This window comes from Syngnathoides biaculeatus, chromosome 1, assembly GCF_019802595.1.
Source record: "Syngnathoides biaculeatus isolate LvHL_M chromosome 1, ASM1980259v1, whole genome shotgun sequence".
In the NCBI taxonomy this organism is placed as follows: domain Eukaryota; kingdom Metazoa; phylum Chordata; class Actinopteri; order Syngnathiformes; family Syngnathidae; genus Syngnathoides; species Syngnathoides biaculeatus.
The window spans coordinates 7015828-7033829 of NC_084640.1; the positions used below are offsets into that span (position 1 = coordinate 7015828).

General features: G+C 42.0%; 1 protein-coding gene across 2 annotated transcripts in view; it reads left to right on the forward strand.

Annotated features, from left to right (window-relative positions):
- The first annotated feature begins 2335 nt into the window (after positions 1-2335).
- hivep1 (HIVEP zinc finger 1) overlaps positions 2336-18002 on the forward strand; it is a 47193-nt gene continuing 31526 nt past the window's right edge. Inside the window, exons 1-3 of one of the 2 annotated variants that reach the window (XM_061800595.1) lie at positions 2336-2486; positions 2592-2815; positions 4786-4929. In XM_061800595.1, coding sequence (XP_061656579.1) covers positions 4890-4929 — 40 coding nt within the window. In that variant the 5' untranslated portion in view covers positions 2336-2486; positions 2592-2815; positions 4786-4889. Of the gene's footprint in view, positions 2487-2591; positions 2816-2962; positions 3086-4785; positions 4930-18002 lie in introns of those variants that run through there. The other variant, XM_061800686.1, reaches the window with a different exon arrangement.

Below are 18002 nucleotides of genomic sequence, written 5' to 3' on the forward strand. Positions count from 1 at the left end.
GTACATCTTGTACAGTAAATAAAAATAAAAAATAGCCTGACCTTTGCGGTTCTGATGCGTCGTAGCTGGGTCAACTCGTGGCGGGCATAGAGCAAGGAATACGGGCGGCGGATGAAAATAAAAACATTACGTCATGAGCAGAAAAAGGAGCGGCATAGTGGATGAAGCTCTCTTTCTGTTGGGGGGGCTTCTGTGGATGAGGTGGCCTTTGTCCAATACTCTGTTAGGATATAATCTATCATTCATTGAATTAACAAGTTTGGGTTTATGAGATGGTGGCATAATTGACTACTGGTTTGTAGCACATTTGCCTCACTTTCGAGAGGTTTCAGGTTCAAATCTTGCCACATCCCATAAACAAGAAATACTTTTTTTTAGGTTCACTGAAGACTCAAAATGCCCAACAGGTGTCAGTCAATGTGGGTGAGAATGGTTGTTTGTCCATGTCTAAATTCAGCTACGCACTGGCAACTAAAATCTCCATCTTTGAGTGCGTGGAAGACATTTTCTCTCAGGTATGTAAAAACGTTTGGTTAGTACTAAAAAAACTGGCTAAGCTGCTGGTAGATGACAGCACACTATCTATCTATCTATCTATCTATCTATCTATCTATCTATCTATCTATCTATCTATCTATCTATCTATCTATCTATCTATCTATCTATCTATCTATCTATCTATCTATCTATCTATCTATCTATCTATCTATCTATCTATCTATCTATCTATCTATGAGGAAAGGAGCTACTTTTGGACCATTGGAGGTGGTCGGTCTCAGCAAATAACAATGACCGATGGGGTCCCTCAAGTGTCACTTCTTTGATCTCTCCTGTTCAGCCTGGATATGCTACCCTTGGGTGAAATTCTTCAAAACTTTAATTTGGACTCCCATAGCTATGGAGATGACACACAGTTATATTTAGCAGTGTCTCCAGATGACTTCAGTTCAATTGAGGTACTGTGCCACTGTCTAAATCAGATAAATAACTGGATCCGCCAAAATTTTCTTCAACTAAATCACAACAAAACTGAGACAAATGTTTTTGGCAAGAAAGAATAGAGAATTGCTGTTAGTAAACAACTGGACTCTCTGTCTTGAAAAACCAAAGACCAAGTCCAAAACCTTGTTCTGATTGATTCTGACCTGACTTTCAACAATCATATCAAATCAACCACAAAAACTGCCTTCTACCATCTGAAAAACATATCGACAGTCAAGTCTTGTATGTGTCAAGCAGACCAGGAAAAGCTCATCCATGCTTTTAGCTCAAGTAGACTTGAGTACTGTAATGGTCTTCTGACTGGACTCCCCGCAAAGAGTATTAAACAGCTGCAACTCATTCAGAATGCTGCACCTCGCTTTCTGACCAAAACAATTCGGTCCGAGCATAAAACTCCAACCCTAGAGTCCTTGCACTGGCTTCCAGTCAGCTTTAGAATAGATTTTCAAGTTCTGCCACTGGTCTATAAATCACAAAATGATTTAGGTCCTGAATTACATGAAAGAAATGCTCACAGAATACAAACCAAGTAGAGCTCTGAGATCGACTGATTCAGGTCAAATAGTGGAGGGCAGAGTCCAAAGCAAACATGGTGATGCAGCATTTAGCTATTACACTCCACACAAATGTCATAAGTTGCCAACAGAGGTGAGATCAACCCCAAGTGTGAATGTTTTTAAATCCAGGTTGAAAACTCTGCTTTTTCCTCATGCTTTTTAAAAAATATATCCACTTTTTGATCCTATTACTTACACTGTATGCTGTTTTAATTGTCTTTTTTTTTCAATATTTTGTTTCTCATTTTTATCGTTTTCATGTCGTTTTAAATGTTTTATGTATTTGTTTTCAATTGCCTTTACTCATGGAAAGCACATTGAGTTACCTCGTGTATGAAATGCACTATAGAAATAAATTTGCTTTGATCTATCTATCTATCTATCTATCTATCTATCTATCTATCTATCTATCTATCTATCTATCTATCTATCTATCTATCTATCTATCTATCTATCTATCTATCTATCTATCTATCTATCTATCTATCTATCTATCTATCTATCGATTATTCAAATTTTTATGTTGACCTTCAAATATTACAAGAATAGGAACAAGGCTCCCTCCAGTGAGTCCGACTTCACGCGTTGCATATGGAAAGCAAATGGCGGAAGCATACCTAAACTCCTCGGGCGAAACCCTGCTCATTTGTTGAATTTTTTCATTTTTTTTTTTTTTTTTTTTCTTCACGGAGGCGCTATTCTTGAACGCGCGCGGTTGTTTGAGACCGACTCCAAGCGGCTCTCCCCGGGTCATCCAAGCAGAGAGGCCGGCTGTTTGGTCCCCGCTGCGGCGGGTTAGTGCACGGGAAAGCCCGGGCGGCGGTGGCGGAGGGGCACAACGTGACCTGACAACAAGGAACCTCCGGGAAAACCGTCAATCCGAAACTATGCGCCGAGGAGAGAGAGCGAGAGCTCAACCGAGGGGGTGTACGTTCAACGACATGTCATTGCGGCTGCACAATGGACGATATAGACACGATTTCATGGCTCATGTGTGACCGTTTATGTGTTTTATTTCGTTTTATAAGACAGAGGAGGAACGTGGGTGCGAATCAACCTCGGCGAGTGAGTGGAAAATTGCGGGCGTTGTGGCCGTCGCGAACCCCCTGCTGGCTCCGGAGGACACCCCGTGGCTGGGAGGCGGAGACGGGACCCCCGGTGACGTCAGAGGGCCTGTCTGTTTCCTGCAATAGAAAGTGAGGGAGAAGGTGAAGGCAGAAATCCGGAGCCGAAGCCCCTCTTTCGTCGCTCTAAAGGTACGTTGCGACTGTCACTAGCTCCACAAGTCCAGCGAGTGTGAGTAAAACCCCGCGGGGTGCACTTGCTGTATCTTCTTGCGTGTGCCCCCCCCCCCCCCCACCTCTCCCACCCTTTAGCGAGGGACGCTACCCGGACGGGTTTCTCCTCATTCGTGTTCCAGATCGCCAGTAAGGCTGTGAACGCTGCTTTCATTTCATTTGTGCTCTCGTCCCGCTTGCCAGCAACGTCAAAGTTCACGTGGAAGCTAGCTTGTTCGCGGCGCCCCGGTGGGTGTAATTTTACTCTCTTAACTTAAGTCTCTCTATTATGTTCGGTTGCCTTTTTTTTTTTTTTGCGCAATTATAGACAAGCTCGTAGCTTTCTTTCTTTTCTTTTTTTATCCTTACGTACATGCATGTGCGGGTCCAATGTTGTGCTTAACGTGCATGCGCGAGGGGGGTTTTGTTGTCTGAAGGGAAGTGTTCCATTTAGCTGTTGCAGAGACAGCGAGGGGTTTTCCCTGGCTCCTCCCTCTCTTGCAGGGCGTTCACGTGTTGCAACAAAATACGCGTTTTGCCTCATGCATTGTGCTGGCTCGCCTCATCTCATGCCGGACTTAGCACAAAATAAGAAAGAAAAAACATTTTAAACTGTGATCGACACAACGTGGTTCGTCTCCAAATTAACCGGCACGCTCATCTATCGCAGTGCGCACATTTGCACATGCCCTTATTTTACATAATGGCTCTGGTGGGTGCGCGTGGAAACGTGTTCAGGTGTTTTCCAACCAGCAACGGCGTTAGGACTTTTCAGCCGTTTTGGTGTTTTTTCCTCCGGTTAGCATCGGGGTGTTTCCTCAAACATCACGCACACACTCGGAGGAGAGAGGGGTAGGGGTGGGGGTGGTGGTGGCTAGGGGTAAGACAGGCTCGCAGGCAGGCAGACAGACTGACTGACAGCCGTGCACGACTCTCTCCTCCCTTTCGCCAGCGTCGTCGAACCTGGTCTGGAGAGTCCAAAGTGTGCATCCAGGTGAGAGCCCCGTCGTGTGCCATGCATGCTGGCACTCCTGCGTAAACGTGATTGTATGCAGGCAGAGGATGCAGCCGTCAGTTCTGCTCTCATCCGATGATGTCATTGCTCTAGCGCCACATGTAGCAAGTGTATGGAGGAAAAAAGCATCCACTTGTAGTAAGTGTTACGTAATAACGGCGGAGGGCAAACAAAGGATGATTCCTAAAGCAATGTCGCTCGCTGCGATGTGCAGGTGTTGATGCGTCTCGGCCGGACTTCATACGGATGATGCAAGGGAAAGAAAGCACCAACATGCCATTTATTGGGTTTGTTGTTGACAGTGTGATACCTGCATTTTATGCCTTGATCCTCCTTTTGCAGGCATGTGGTTTTGTGACAATATCTGGGGTCAGATTTTGTACGGATATGGGCTAAAAAATGTGAAAATGTACAAAGATCTAGCTTGCTTTACCTAAATTTGTAATTTCCCCCTACATCTGAGATTGATTACCTCTTTTTAAAAAAATAAAAATAAAATCTAACTTAACTTTGCGAGGTTGTGCAAAATGAGGAAAAAGCCTCCTCCTTTGTGTTTGTGTTGATTATTTGTGCTGTGAACTTAAACAGGGGCACACATGTGACGACGCTTATGCTCGATGTAACCCTGAGCATTTGTTACTAGCGCACACCGAGTTTTTATTGTTCGCATCTTCCATCAACGGAGAGCAGCCACCCCTGTGTAAATCAAGCTTCTTTTCCCTGAAACTCAGAGTGGCAGGTCGCATCTGATGCCGGTACGAGGTGATATACTTGTGACCGTGGCCCCAGCGATGCTGAATGAGGACCTGTTTGAGGACGAACTTCCATCTCTCTGTCCTAGACTGGCACAGAGCTGCCAAGTGACAGAATCCAAGGCCAACATAGTACAACATTTATGCTGAACGTATTTTTACTTTTCTGTTTTTTGCTGCAGATGTATGCAGACGCTGCCACCGCCGCCACAGCTCTCAACTCCTCTAAGGGTCCGGCAGTAGCGCCCACTTTTCCCAAGATGCACTTGTGAACTGAGGAGGAAAGATGCCGCGCACCAAACAGAACAACCCGAAAAATCTCAAAGGTGAGTTTGCGCCGTTGGGATTTTCAAAACTGCCGCGTCTCTTCCTTAGTATAAAGTACACGGTGACCCCAACCCCCTCCCCCCACACCCACTTCATGACACATACAATCAAAGTAAGAATGCTTGGCTTTGATTGTCATTGTTAGAGCATCACTGCATATCCGCTGCTTCAACCTAAAAGGTTTTCTTTCCTTTGTTATGTAACTGAATATTTTAAACTCCATATTAAAAAAAAAAAAGCTTTGTCCATATTTGGTAATTATGCTGCAAGGTTGTTGTAAAGCACTGCAAGTTAATACACAAAAGCCTGTATTAGTAAAAAAAGCTACAATATTGTTCTTGAAAAAGTCGCATGTTTGATACAGGTGCAAGTGTACCTAATATTGTGCCAGAAATGTCGTATTCTAAAAGCTTTTTTACAATACCCAAGTGGCTACAAACAGAATGCTGATGGGACAAATATAAGTGCACCATTTTTTGTTTGAAAATCGAACAGTGTATTTTTTTGTAACCATTTGTGCTCATTTAACCTCACTCTTGAATATAAATATTTATCACCTTTGTAAATTTGGATTTTACTTTCATCAATTTCTATTTTTAAATTGTGTATTATTGTTATAATTATGATACCTGAAGGTAGATTTAAACTCTCTATCTCTATCTCTCTCTCTCTCTCTCTTTCTATATATATATATATATATATATATATATATATATAAATCAGATACGTTTAGGGCTTTGGCTGCACTTTGGACATTGTCCTCAAATAATGTTATTTTTTTCAAGTAGTATTATTTCTTGCTATACTGCAGTTTAGTGTTATACTTGTCAACGTTTACAGATCCACACCCTTCTGGTTATTATTGTTATGTAACAATGTATGGGGAATTTGAATCTGATAATTTCATGCAGCAGCCTGCAGCAGCAGCAGCATCACACACCGGAGGTTTTGGCTGATGGAGCATATGGAACCCTCAGCATATTGCCACCCATTGGCTGAAAGGGCTCGCGTGTTATGTTGTGAACTGACAGATTCGTGTGTCAACAGACGTTTGCTCTTCACAGATCTGCGAATTTGTAGTGTTACATGCTGGGTGTGAAAGTATGCATCGCCGCTACTCTCCAACACTTGATCTGCGTGGCAAATTTCCCAATGCCTTTGAGCACCTCTTGTTGATCTCACAAATAAACAGAGACTTGGGCAAACACCGGAAATAATTGTGATGTTGACAAAGGAACCAGCGGCTAACTTGATGTTATTTTAATGTCTAAGTTGGCCCGTGTTTCTAATCAGGGAGGTGGCGGCACTGCAGCGGCGGCAGTGTCTCGTCATTTTTGCATTTGGTGGTGATCCATCTGGATATGGAAAGATGTTTGTTTGCCAAAGGTTGAATATGATGGAACCTCCAGATTCAGAAATTTTTGTTTTTATTTGTAAAGCAATTGTCTTATAAAACCCCTGCCCGGTTGGAACCAATCTGCTGCAAAGCCGCATCACTGAAAAACGTTATGCAACAGTTTTGGTCTTTTTTTTTTTTTTTTTTTTAAAGGAGTAACTTTTGGCTATAGTTGTGTGTTTTTGTTTTGTTATGAGTTGTTTAGGGCACTTGTAAACAGTAATATTACAAGAGAACCAACAGGAATGATCAGTAGATGGATGGAAGGACAAGTGCTTCATTTGGGTTTTAAATGCATTTGGTAGATGTTGCCCATGGTGAGCAAAAAAAAAAAAAAAAAGCAATGTGCTGTTTGTCAGGTCTAGTGTGGTAATGTTTGGATCCCATTTCAGACTAGATTCTGGAAATTGGAACTGGTTTTTGGAACGAAGACTCTTGAAATGTCCAGACAAACAGCAAATCTGCCAATTTTGGTCTTCTTTGGGCTGCACTGTCCCAGGCTCTGGTTACATGCCCTACTTGTGAACGTTTGGCCCTTAAGCCACCCTCAGGAATCTCTTTCTGACAGTTTGGCGAAGAAACACATATGCCGGAGGTATTTTTATTTTTTTTTAAGTACACACAAAAAGACATCTGTGGTTCGGATCCCAGCTCCCACTGTCCACCGTCGAAGTGTCCCCGGGCAAGACGTAAATGAAAAATTGTTCTCAATTGCCTTACCAGGTTAAACAAAGGAAAATATTAAAAGGACCAGCTAGCAGTTCTGCAGCCGTCCAATGCCCCCCCCCCCCCCCCCCTCCCACCTCTCCTTGTGTGCTGGCCTGTCTCCTGGTATCTCTTCCAAACTCTTGACACTGTGCTGGAAACAAAGCAAACCCTGTGGCCAGAGTGCTCCTTGAGGTTGGGCTGCACTAGCTGACAACGTCTGCGGTCTGCTGAGGCTACCTCATGCTTACCTACCACGAGTGGCAAGGGCACTGGAAATAAGTAGAACTCAGCGGGACTTGTCCGGAATGGATGAGGAGAGGGCAATGGTCTATAGCCAGTAGCCACCACTTAGAAGTTATCTCTTGATGTGTTATCTTGCAACTTGCATCACGTTCCCTTTGTTTTTTTCGTGTAATCGATCCACAAACGACATCGTCCTAAGTAGACCGCTTGATACTTTAAGTGTGACAAATTTGACATTGTGGTTAGTTCTTTGTTTTCCCCTCTTATTTTTTTTTTTGGCATAACTTTAAGGTGCTCCAATGTGTTCTTTCTTGCAAAGAGCTATTTAACAGATTTTACAAACAACAGCAATGCCCACTTTCACCTTCACTGAAATGTTTTGAATTTAAAATCCAGTTGAGGAAGTGACTAGTATAAACACAACACGGCTCTGCAGCTATTGGCTAAGTCCCGTCAGACCAGGTGGTGTCCTTGATTGAGAAACATTCATCAGAACGTTCACAAAAGTGACTGATGCAACAATTTAAAACACTTTGGGCCCTGCGAAATGCCGTGCGCCTTTTTTTCCCCCTGGTCATTCTTTTGTTGACATAGTGATAGCAGGCTATTAGTCCACCACAAGCTTTACGTAGATGGTGCACTTTGAGTTACTGACCTGTGCGGAATTGGCAGATTGGATGGATTTCTTTTTTTTTTTTGGTCTTTTGTTTTTGATTAATCTTCTGGTTACACTAGCAGAGCATTCCTGGCAGTAATTCTCACCAAATCATAATAAACGATCACACATTGTATACACCAGCAAAGGGAGGAATTGTCCACGGAGTTTGACTGTGCATTCTTATTTTCTTTCTTTCCTAGGGGAGGGAAACTGCTTTGAAATTGAGGCACAATATGGCATTTATTTTGCAAATAATTGAGATAGCTCTGCTGTATGTTTTTCATTTTTGTGAAATGCTTTTGGGGAGTGAGTCATCAGGCATAGTAGTGTTATCAATGTGTGTGGAGGGTGGGGTCAGCGCTACTTACTTTTTGTATAATTTCTTACTGAATTTGCATTTGAGCATTTAAAACAGTTTTACTAGCCAACAACCAGCTATAACAATACTTACAGTTTCCCCGCTGCAAAATGTTATTATCCACGCTCCCTGGTGTGTGTGTTTTTTCCCCTTTATGACGTACTTTGCGGGTAACAATACAGAAATTTCGGAACTCCTGCAGCCCCCTTCTCCCTTCTTGTGTTTACTTTTGTCAAACAGCTGGTCTCTAAGCAGCTCAAGCCAAACACACAGCGGTTTCCCCCCCCGAAGACAGACTATCTCTCTTTCTCTCTCTGTGGACATTAGCAGCAACACTTAGCTCATGGCTGGCAGGGAAACGTTAAGTGGGTGAAATAAGTGTTTTCTTAAAAAGAACAGAACAAACCCTCAGACCCTTTAACGGAATTCCAGTTGACTTCACGTGACAAATTCTGCAACATTTTGCTGCTAGGATTTTTATTCAATTTCTGTGAGGTTTTTTTTGGAGAGGAAATTGAGGGTTTCTTAGATGCACAACATTAACCTAGCTAGCCCTAAATATAAAGTATCGCATGTCCTGGCGTCCATAGTTTTTGGAACGGTTTAAGTTACACTGCAGTAAATGTCTTCATGCTGTGAGTGTACTTTACCGTGTATTTAAACGGCAAAGCATCATACTCAGTGTTTTCAATAGTTGGTTTTGCAAAAAAATTACACCTCCTTGTACCGATACAATAAAGTTTTACACAACTCCAACCACATTTGTATGCATCCATCCATTTTCCGTACCGCCATATTCCATTAATATTACTCTGCCAGCATCAAACACAACTAAACATTATTGGTCTTGTAAAGAAACAGCTGTACATCTTTCGAGGGATTGTTTCCATGTGTAAAGGTCTTCCAGCAAAATGACTTATTTCTTCTTGGTGAGAGGATCTAAGGGCAGCCAGAGCAAGTAGTTGACAAGGGATTCGCAGTAAAGTCAGTCCAGGTATATTAGGCCATTCTTTAAAAAAAAAAAAGAAACACCTCTGGTCACATTCTGACAACAGTCTGCATACCAAATGTCAGTGGGGATATGGTTTAGGTCAGCCTGGATGGTCTTTTTATATCCTGATCTATTGTGAAGGAGCAGTCTTGAATCCTCCTTTTAATCTGGAAAGTCAAAGTACGGCCTTGTTGTCACAAAGGAGGAAGGGGGAGGCAAAGAAAATCACCCTTTGTTTGTCATGGAGGAAGTGATTTAAAAATTAAATCTTAATCACATTTTTTTTACAGTATTTTCATTTTCAGGCAGAAATAGCTTGTTTTTTTTTAAAAAATATTATTTTTAATAATAATAATAAACATTTCCCCTATGTGCACTTTGACATTGCTGCTAACAAAAAACCCACTAATTAAGTCATTTAATTTATTGTTGCACAATATACATTATGGACACTAAAAGAACACTAAATTCATAATCCAATCCATGAGATGACAAGCTTTACACTTGAAGTGTTACATGTATAAATGAAAAAAAATTGCTTTAAAAACTGTAAAGAAAGTGTTGCAACCTCAGATTAATTGTAATGTAAAAAAAAAACACCGTCCTCTGATTTTGAAATAAGCATGTTAAAGGGTGCTTTTATACTTCATTCATCAATGGGTTTGATTTGGACTTCCCTGATGCCGATTTAAACCTCACCCAGCCACTCTTTTGGTATTTCTCATCTCATCTGATGGGTTTTTTTTTTTTATGTCTTCAGTCCAAGTGCCGCTAAAAATATATGCAGGCTTTTTAGCAATGCCACTGTTTACGGAACGAACTCTGCATGTCGTATAAAAAAAAAAAAAAAGCCCAACAGGTCTGGCCCCAGCGTTACCGGGGAGCATGCCGCGTGATGAATGCCCAACAACTGCGGCAAAAAACAAAAGCGGCTGTATTTACCAAGGTGGAAAATGTTCACCCGGCAAAGACAAACACAGGGAGAAGCTCGAAGACGCTCTGGAATAGTTACGTACAGAGGTAAATTGTGTTGTATCTTACTCATTTGATTTAAAAGCAATAATTTACTTTAATTGTTCAATTTATGATTTGAGTAGTTGCAACGTTGTTGAAAACAGTGGAGATTTCTGTCGAGGAGGTTCTGGCTCAGTAATTTTCAACAACATTGCCAGTTAATGATTGACTTTTTGCTGACCATGTCTTAATAGTCAGTTAAATCAACTATTGTGGGACCTCAGAGGTTGAACACAGACAATTCTGTGATTTGTTTAGATGTTTTTTATTGTTGGAAATAATCAGGATGGAGTTGTGACCATGATAAAACCTTTACTAAAGGTGCAGGCAATTTTAATCATCTTAACGTTCTTAAATGTCATGCAAGAGTAAAAATATAATCGAGGGAAGCAGACGAGCATCTTTCTAGTAAGTAGTTTCCATTTTATTCCTTTATTGTCTGCAAGTCATTATGAATTATCAATTGCTGGCGACCAACTTTAGAAAGTGTAAAAAGAAAATCGGGGTCTAATGATCTGTCTAAAAAACTCTTAGCTTACATTTAGATGCGCATGGCCACATCGGAGTTACTATTTTGAATTTGGAGTCGCTTGCCACAAGTATATTGGATGTTTTTTTTTTTTTTTAATCGCTTCTCACATTTTCATTTCAACTCTCCTTGTTAAGGTGGGTCCTCCTTTTGAGAATAATTGCTGTCAAAAAAAGCTCATTAAACTTGTGCGATATACATCTGTCACGATTGTAGAGAAAGGTTTTTAATGAAAACCTTCTTCGAATTCCAAATACAGCAAGTTTAGGAGCATTCTTTGTCATGAAGATGGACCGGCAGTTCTTGGTTCTGTCCACAGTTGCCTTAGGAGAAGTAGGTGTCGTTTGACCCCTCCAAAAAGGTCACCCAGGACGTTGACTGTGACCGGTATCAGAGGCCAGTTGAAAAGAGAGAAACTTTATTTTGCCCCATTTTTTTTTTTTTTTTGTTAACTATTCAGGTCATTCAAGGAAGTAAACATTCATTTGGCTTATGTAAATGCATTTGGCATAGATGAGAAAGAGTTAACAGGCCGGCCTTGCTGAATGGATTTTTACGTGTTGTGTCATGCTCAGACAGCCAAACCAGTGTTTCCGTACGGGCCCTTCAAATTACAGTGTGTGAATGTAGCAGGATTCGCACACAGGGAAGTTCTCTCCCAGAGGCAGAAATAAACCTGGGTTTTTAGCAACAGTAACTACAACAGACAGGCCGAAACCCGTTTGGGGAAGTCTGATCCGCGTGGAGGTAGAACCTCCCAAAAGTTTTCACTTTGAGAGAGAAGCAGAGAGAGCGAGAGGGCAGGGAGCCCGGAATTCAGATGGCCATACTTTGAGTACATGAAAGTGAGCGTGGTGGAAAAAATAAATAAATAAATTAAAAAAATGGAAGGCTGCTGCTCACTTTGCCATTTGGAAATGTGGGTTAATGTCTCCTCATTCTTATTAATGGAACTGAAGTACTTTGCAGTCACTTTCCACTGTGCACTACCTTTAAATGGCACATCAGCTCATGGACTTCGGACACTGAACATCATCCATTTTTGATCAAGGAAATTGAAAAATGATCACGGAACAACTTCAGATCTCAAGTCATTTCCCACCCCTCCGTTTTTTGATTATCAAATGGGAGTTACCCACCAACCCCGAGGTGAAGAGGAGAACCTCCCTAACACCTGGTGACATCTGGTTTCGAGGAAACTAATTTGTCACTTTTCTACTTGGCACATATTTCAAATAGCAGAGCATGTTTTTTTTTTTCCTTTTTTCTTTTTTTTTTTTTTAGCTTGATCACTGGAGCTCGAGTTATTATTTGTACATGCCATTCACAGCATTAGGCTGTATTAAAAATACTTTTTTTTTTTTTTTTTACTAAGGTCGTGACGCGTAGTTTTTTAGGTTTGTAGATATTTATTGATTTAACAATGTTAAATGGAGCACTGGGCTATTTAATCATAAGATATAACCCTGATATAACTAAAAGTGTTCTGGCTAATGTACTACATGATCCCTCAGATAAAATCACAAATGCCCTGATACATTTTTAATATTTTTCAATGCGGCTGTTGGTCATGTGGCCTACAATTTGTTAAATTCTGTCACCTTATTGAAGTTGTCTTCCGCCTGCCAAGTTTCCTCTTCACGAACTCCCCACGTAAACTACTGCTTTTGATTTTCAAAATTGAACTCTGGTGACTGATATCATCGCTCGGCCACGTTCTTGCTTGTGCGGATATTTCATTTGTGTTTCCAGTGTGATCAGTGTTGCAGCTACACATTGTGTAAGTGTAAAAACCAAGGTATTTGTTTTCAGCATTATTCAAGTGAGTTAAGTGAGTTTGTCTTCTCGGGCATAATGTTGAGCGATGACCTGTCAGGTCGATGTGTGTGTGTGTGTGTGTGCATGCATGTGTGTGTGTCCTTGGCTTCCTCGTGGGTGAGTAATAAAGTACTGCGGTCCAGTCAGTCAAATTATTAGGCTTAAACTTTTCAAAGTGAAGCATTAGTGAAGGGCTCAACGCAAGCCGAGTCAAATTGGAGCTAACGAACAGTGACCTTCTCATTCTTATTAGTCTCGTATGCCCGAGTTTGCACACGCACGCACCTTCTCCCTCCCCAGGTGAGCTGCTCCCGCCTGGAGAGCCACTTCCTGGAAACTCGGTTGAGCCGCATTGATGTTGGCAACTCGGAAAGGTGAGCGGCTCTGGTGTAGGAGTTGGAACGATGAGGGGGGAAAATCGAGTTCGGAGCCAAAAAGGATTTGTCCGCGCTCACGTCAGCAAAGAGGCAGAGAGTAGTGGAAGAAAAGTCTCCCCCTGTGGTGCGGTGCGAGGACTGGATGTCGCATTATTTGGAGATGTGTGCATGACACATATGTGGGGGTGGAGAGCTCATATGCACTCATGCTCATAATGTAAGTCTTCCCAGAGAAACACACTTAGAAAAAAAAAAAACTTTCTCTGTTTCTCTGGCTGCTAAATCCAGGATGTACATATTTATTCCTTTTTACGATCGAGGGGAAAATATGATCCGAGTAAAACTGCTGGAGTTCAGAGGTAAAAAAGAAAAGTTTCAAACTGCTCGGAAAAAAAGAAAGCGAGAAGTAACGCTGGTGCCGGAAACCCTTAAAAGGATGATTGTGTGGGGGCGCTTGTGTGTATGTGTATGTGTGTGTGCAGAGCTGGCATTGCTTAATGGCTTGCACAAGCAAAGCCCAATGAAGGGGTTGCCAGGGAAACAGCAGCATGAGTCTCGGGCTGCAGGTGCTGTTCCTTGTGTCCTACTGCTGGAACCTCCTACGAGCAGGGGGGCGAGAGTGAGGGTTTAAAAAAACCGAGTGAAGATCTTATGCAGAAAAGTGCAATGAGATAAAGTGATTTTTTTCAAAGGAAGTTGTTGCAGTAATACCACATGAAAATCTGGTGAATGTTGCAGGAAATGCAAAATTAAGCACGTGCAGTGCCAGTCATTCTATACAGACTCATTTGATGGTGTGTTGTGTTGCGGCAAAATCCCAAAAAAGCAACTCACGCTGTCAGCTGAGGTTCGGGGGAAAAAGGACCAACAATACTGTTGATTCAAGACACAGTAGCTGGCAGCCTGGCACGGAGTGGTGCAGTGAGGTCTGGGGTTTGACCGAGGCTGCTCCGTAACAATTGCCGAATGTGTCCATGTCAGTTTAGATCGGAGGGGAAAACCGCTATATTCCCGCTCTATCCTGTCAACCGCGGTGGGAATGATGAGGCCGGAGATGCGTTCAGACGTTCCCAGTTGGTCCGGACACAAGCCTCGCTGTTAATCCCCTCTTTTCTGTACTTGCTCGCATCATCGGTGATTCATCATCTCGTGTTTTCCAACCGTTTTCCAGTTCAGTTTTCTGTGGCAAAGATTGGAATTGTAATCCTTAATCTGTTTTGCGTTTCATTGCATTTTTTACCGGCCAAAAATATGCCAGCGAGCTAAATAGTGATGTCATACCAGCCCGACACAGACGATGACTTCAACGAAGAAGAACGAACAACAGTGGAGGACATTGAATACTTTGTTTTCTTAATTCTTTGCATATTTTGTTAAAAGAACACAAAGGCTTTTTCTTATCCACATTCCATTCCCATTATTTTGAAGGCACATACTGTAGCTAAAAATAACGTTACCCCACAGTCTCAACTTTGCTGCAAGTTTTTCTAGCTCCCATCACTGTGATTAGTCTCGTCAGCCTCTAGTCTTGTAACCATGACCAACAACAACACAATTCAGAACTTGATTCCAGGCTCCGTTGTTCTCTTCCTTTGTTGTTGTTCCGACTGACATGTTTGATGTCGCAATTTTTCACAACATAAATGCAGCACTGAGACTGTAAATCCTCAGGGTTCGGTGTCCTTAATGTAAGGGACCAACTTTCATCATGTATTCATCTAGTTAGCCATGTTTGGGCGTCTCCCATTAGGAGACCTTGAGTTAAAAAAAAAAAAAAAAAAAAAAAAGATTGGTGTTGTGCTACTCGATGTTGAGTGCAGGTGTGCAAATCGGAGGGAGAAAGCAGATTGATGCGGAGTGCCGTCTTTAAGGTCAGGTTATGGGGTGTATTTATCAACACTGACTCTTTGCTGTGTCTTTGTTGAGTGTGATGTTTGGCATCGCACTCGCAAGCGGTAGTTAATCAGAGTTGGGGTGTGTGATTTGCACGACTTTACTCACATAGAGTGGGGGTTGATACATTTTCCGGCCTCAGGTGAAAAGAAGCTGTTAATTTGCCTGAAGTAGCTTCTATAAAACAAAAATGCTGCCAAATCACTTTTGTTTAAAAAAAATGGCAGTTTTACAGAGTTAGGGATTAGGGTTACCATCTACTATCTACCATCACATCCCTTCTCTGCCTTTCTCAGGTGATCTGATATTCTTCCTCTTTTGAACCACTTGGTGATCCTTGGAGTGAGAAGTCACTCAGCGGAGACATTTTAAGAAGGGCTACACATTTAGGAGCACAACAAGCAGTTAGAAATGATTACTGAAAATTGCAGCCAGGCGTTTTTCCACAGTGTGATGGTAGGAAAGGTGTGCTGTGCTTCTGTTGATATAAAAACTGTTGAGACAATGACTGTTTATGGTGCTTCCACTAACATCTTGTCTGCAGTTTATGACAGGTCCAATTATAATGTTATGGTGCTAGCTTGGTATTTTGGCCACTGCAACCAAAGCAATAAATGACTCTTCAATACTGCTGCTAGCTACTGGCTAATTACAAAAAAATTTCATTGTTTATCTCTGGATTACCTGGAGAGAATGGATTCAAATCTACCATATTTTCCGCACTATAAGGCTCACCTAAAAGCCTTTAATTTTCTCAAAAGCAGACAGTGCGCCTTATAATCCGGTGCACCTTATATGTGGATCAATATTGAGCTTTTAGTGCAGCTCCATCTAATGGATGCATAACGTAACCCTAGCCTCTACTGTAATGTCTATTCTATGCGCTTTATAATGCGGTGTGCCTTATATGTGAAAAAAGGTCTTAAAATAGGTTATTCATTGAAGGTGCGCCTTATAGTGGGGAAAATGCAGTAATCATGTAGTGTATCATCGGTTGAAAACAACATTATAATTTTACCATAAAATAGCTGCCTCAAAATGTTTTGTCAATGGATTGTGTAAACCAGAGCATATTGACATGAAAATTATGTTGAACTCATTGTGACGCTGGATGCAAATTCTTATTTGTAACAGGTCTGCTGAACATCACTACAGAAATAAATGCAGAAAAAGTAAGTTGTAGCGTTGCATTTTTATAGATGAACTGAATATCTACTGTCAATCAGTTTTGAAGGGGCGATAAAGTACTCCTCTTTACAATTCCCTGTGAAGGTGCAAAAATCTCAAGTTTTCTTAAAAATGTTCAGTGCACTTATCATCCAGTTCCAACATTTTTATTAAAGCACAATGATTCTACCACATTTACTTAATAGAAATCAAGTCATGAGTGTGCTCTGCTTTACATTTTATCCTCATTATTTGGATGTTTTTCACTGATGCGCGCTCTGACACAAAGTGGCTTCCGCAGGATGTGAAATCATGCTGAATTCCACATCAGGGCTGAATTCCAGCCACTGATTTTCTACGCATATCAGAAGGTGGCGTCTTCGGCGAAACAAAGCAAAATATATTACGAGCCTGCTGCGTGTTCATTCCCAAACTCTTTGTTGTGATCACTTCCTCACTCTTTGTGTAGGCTCACTGCCATCAGAAAGAAATCTGTTGTTTCGTCTGCAACGATCGTTGTGTTATTGACTGGGTGAGGAGGCAGAGGTGTGGAGGCGGTGAATGCATGTGCGCCTCCAACGGTCAGCCTTAGTGGGAAATGATTGGAGGGGGTGAGGAGGGTTGGGTTTGTCCTTGGCTGTCCAGACTCAGCTGTATCTAATAGGTCGATAGTGGACCACTGAAAGCAGCGAGAGCATATAAGTTACCAGGATTGCAGGTGGGGGTGGGGGGGGTCAGTGAGGTCGGGTCAATATGTTGAAGACATATTCAGAGTAGTGTATAAGTGCAATCACATTTAGAGCCAGGTCAAGAGGTGGACGGTCGTCACCTTCGCCATTCACAAGCGGCGACAGCAGTGATGGTGCCCAGTCAGGTGGCCGGGTGGGAGGGGGAATGATGCATTGTCTGATGAAGGCTTTACGGTGAGAAACTTGTGCTCTTTCCCCCTTTTCTGGTCTCGTGATAACACCAAGCATCCAGTCCACCTTTTAGACTAAGCAACATCAATTCAGTGTGCTATTTTTGTCCGAAGCCCTACCATAACCACTTATTTACACCATTAAGTTGTGGTATTAACCACTGTTTTATGACACCGGTAGACTGATCGATTACAATTCTCCATGCACTGGTATTGTATTTTGTTTGCTGTGTCACATTCCTCTTCTTTGTTGATTTATTGGTTGGTTACGCTGAATTGCGGGGGCGTTCTGCCCTGCTATTTGCAGCTTTCACCGTCCCACAGCACGCAACATCAGATATGGCTTTACCATAGCAATTTTGTTTTGCACAATTCAATAGCAAGGTGACTCAAAGTGCTTTACGGAGATGTTAAAACAGAAGATCAAAAAGAGAATGTTAAAGGAGGAGTTTAAAGGCGGGATTTAAAAGCATCAAACAGGAATGAACCTTGGAAGTGCAATTAGAGTTGTAACCTGCCTAAAAGCAATGCTGAACAGGTGAGTTTCTAACCTTGATTTTAAATGAACTCAGTGTCCCATCCGATGGGCAGTTTTCTCTGTGTTTGTGCCAGATATTGGAACACTAAAAGCAAGCAGCTTTTGCTCCATGTTTCGCTCTGAATGAAGGAATGGAGAGCAGAGCTGTCAACTGGCCAATTGACATGTACCAACTGAGGGAAAAGTCATATTTGCGGCATGTGGACTGACAGTCGAATCCTCAAATTTGGTGTGCTGCAAGCGACGCAGAGCTCCGGCAGACATGTGTCGAGACAAATGCCTCCCACCTCTGTCAACAGCCGAGGAGGGGGGAAAAAAAAAACATGTGAGGGAATGAAAGGGGGTGGTAGGGATGAAGCGGATGCAGCGTCAAAGGCGTAACGGAGTAGGCGAATGATGTCAGACAAAGGGGGCTGTTTACGGCAAACACTGTTTTTAACTGGAAACTGATCATGCCTATTAT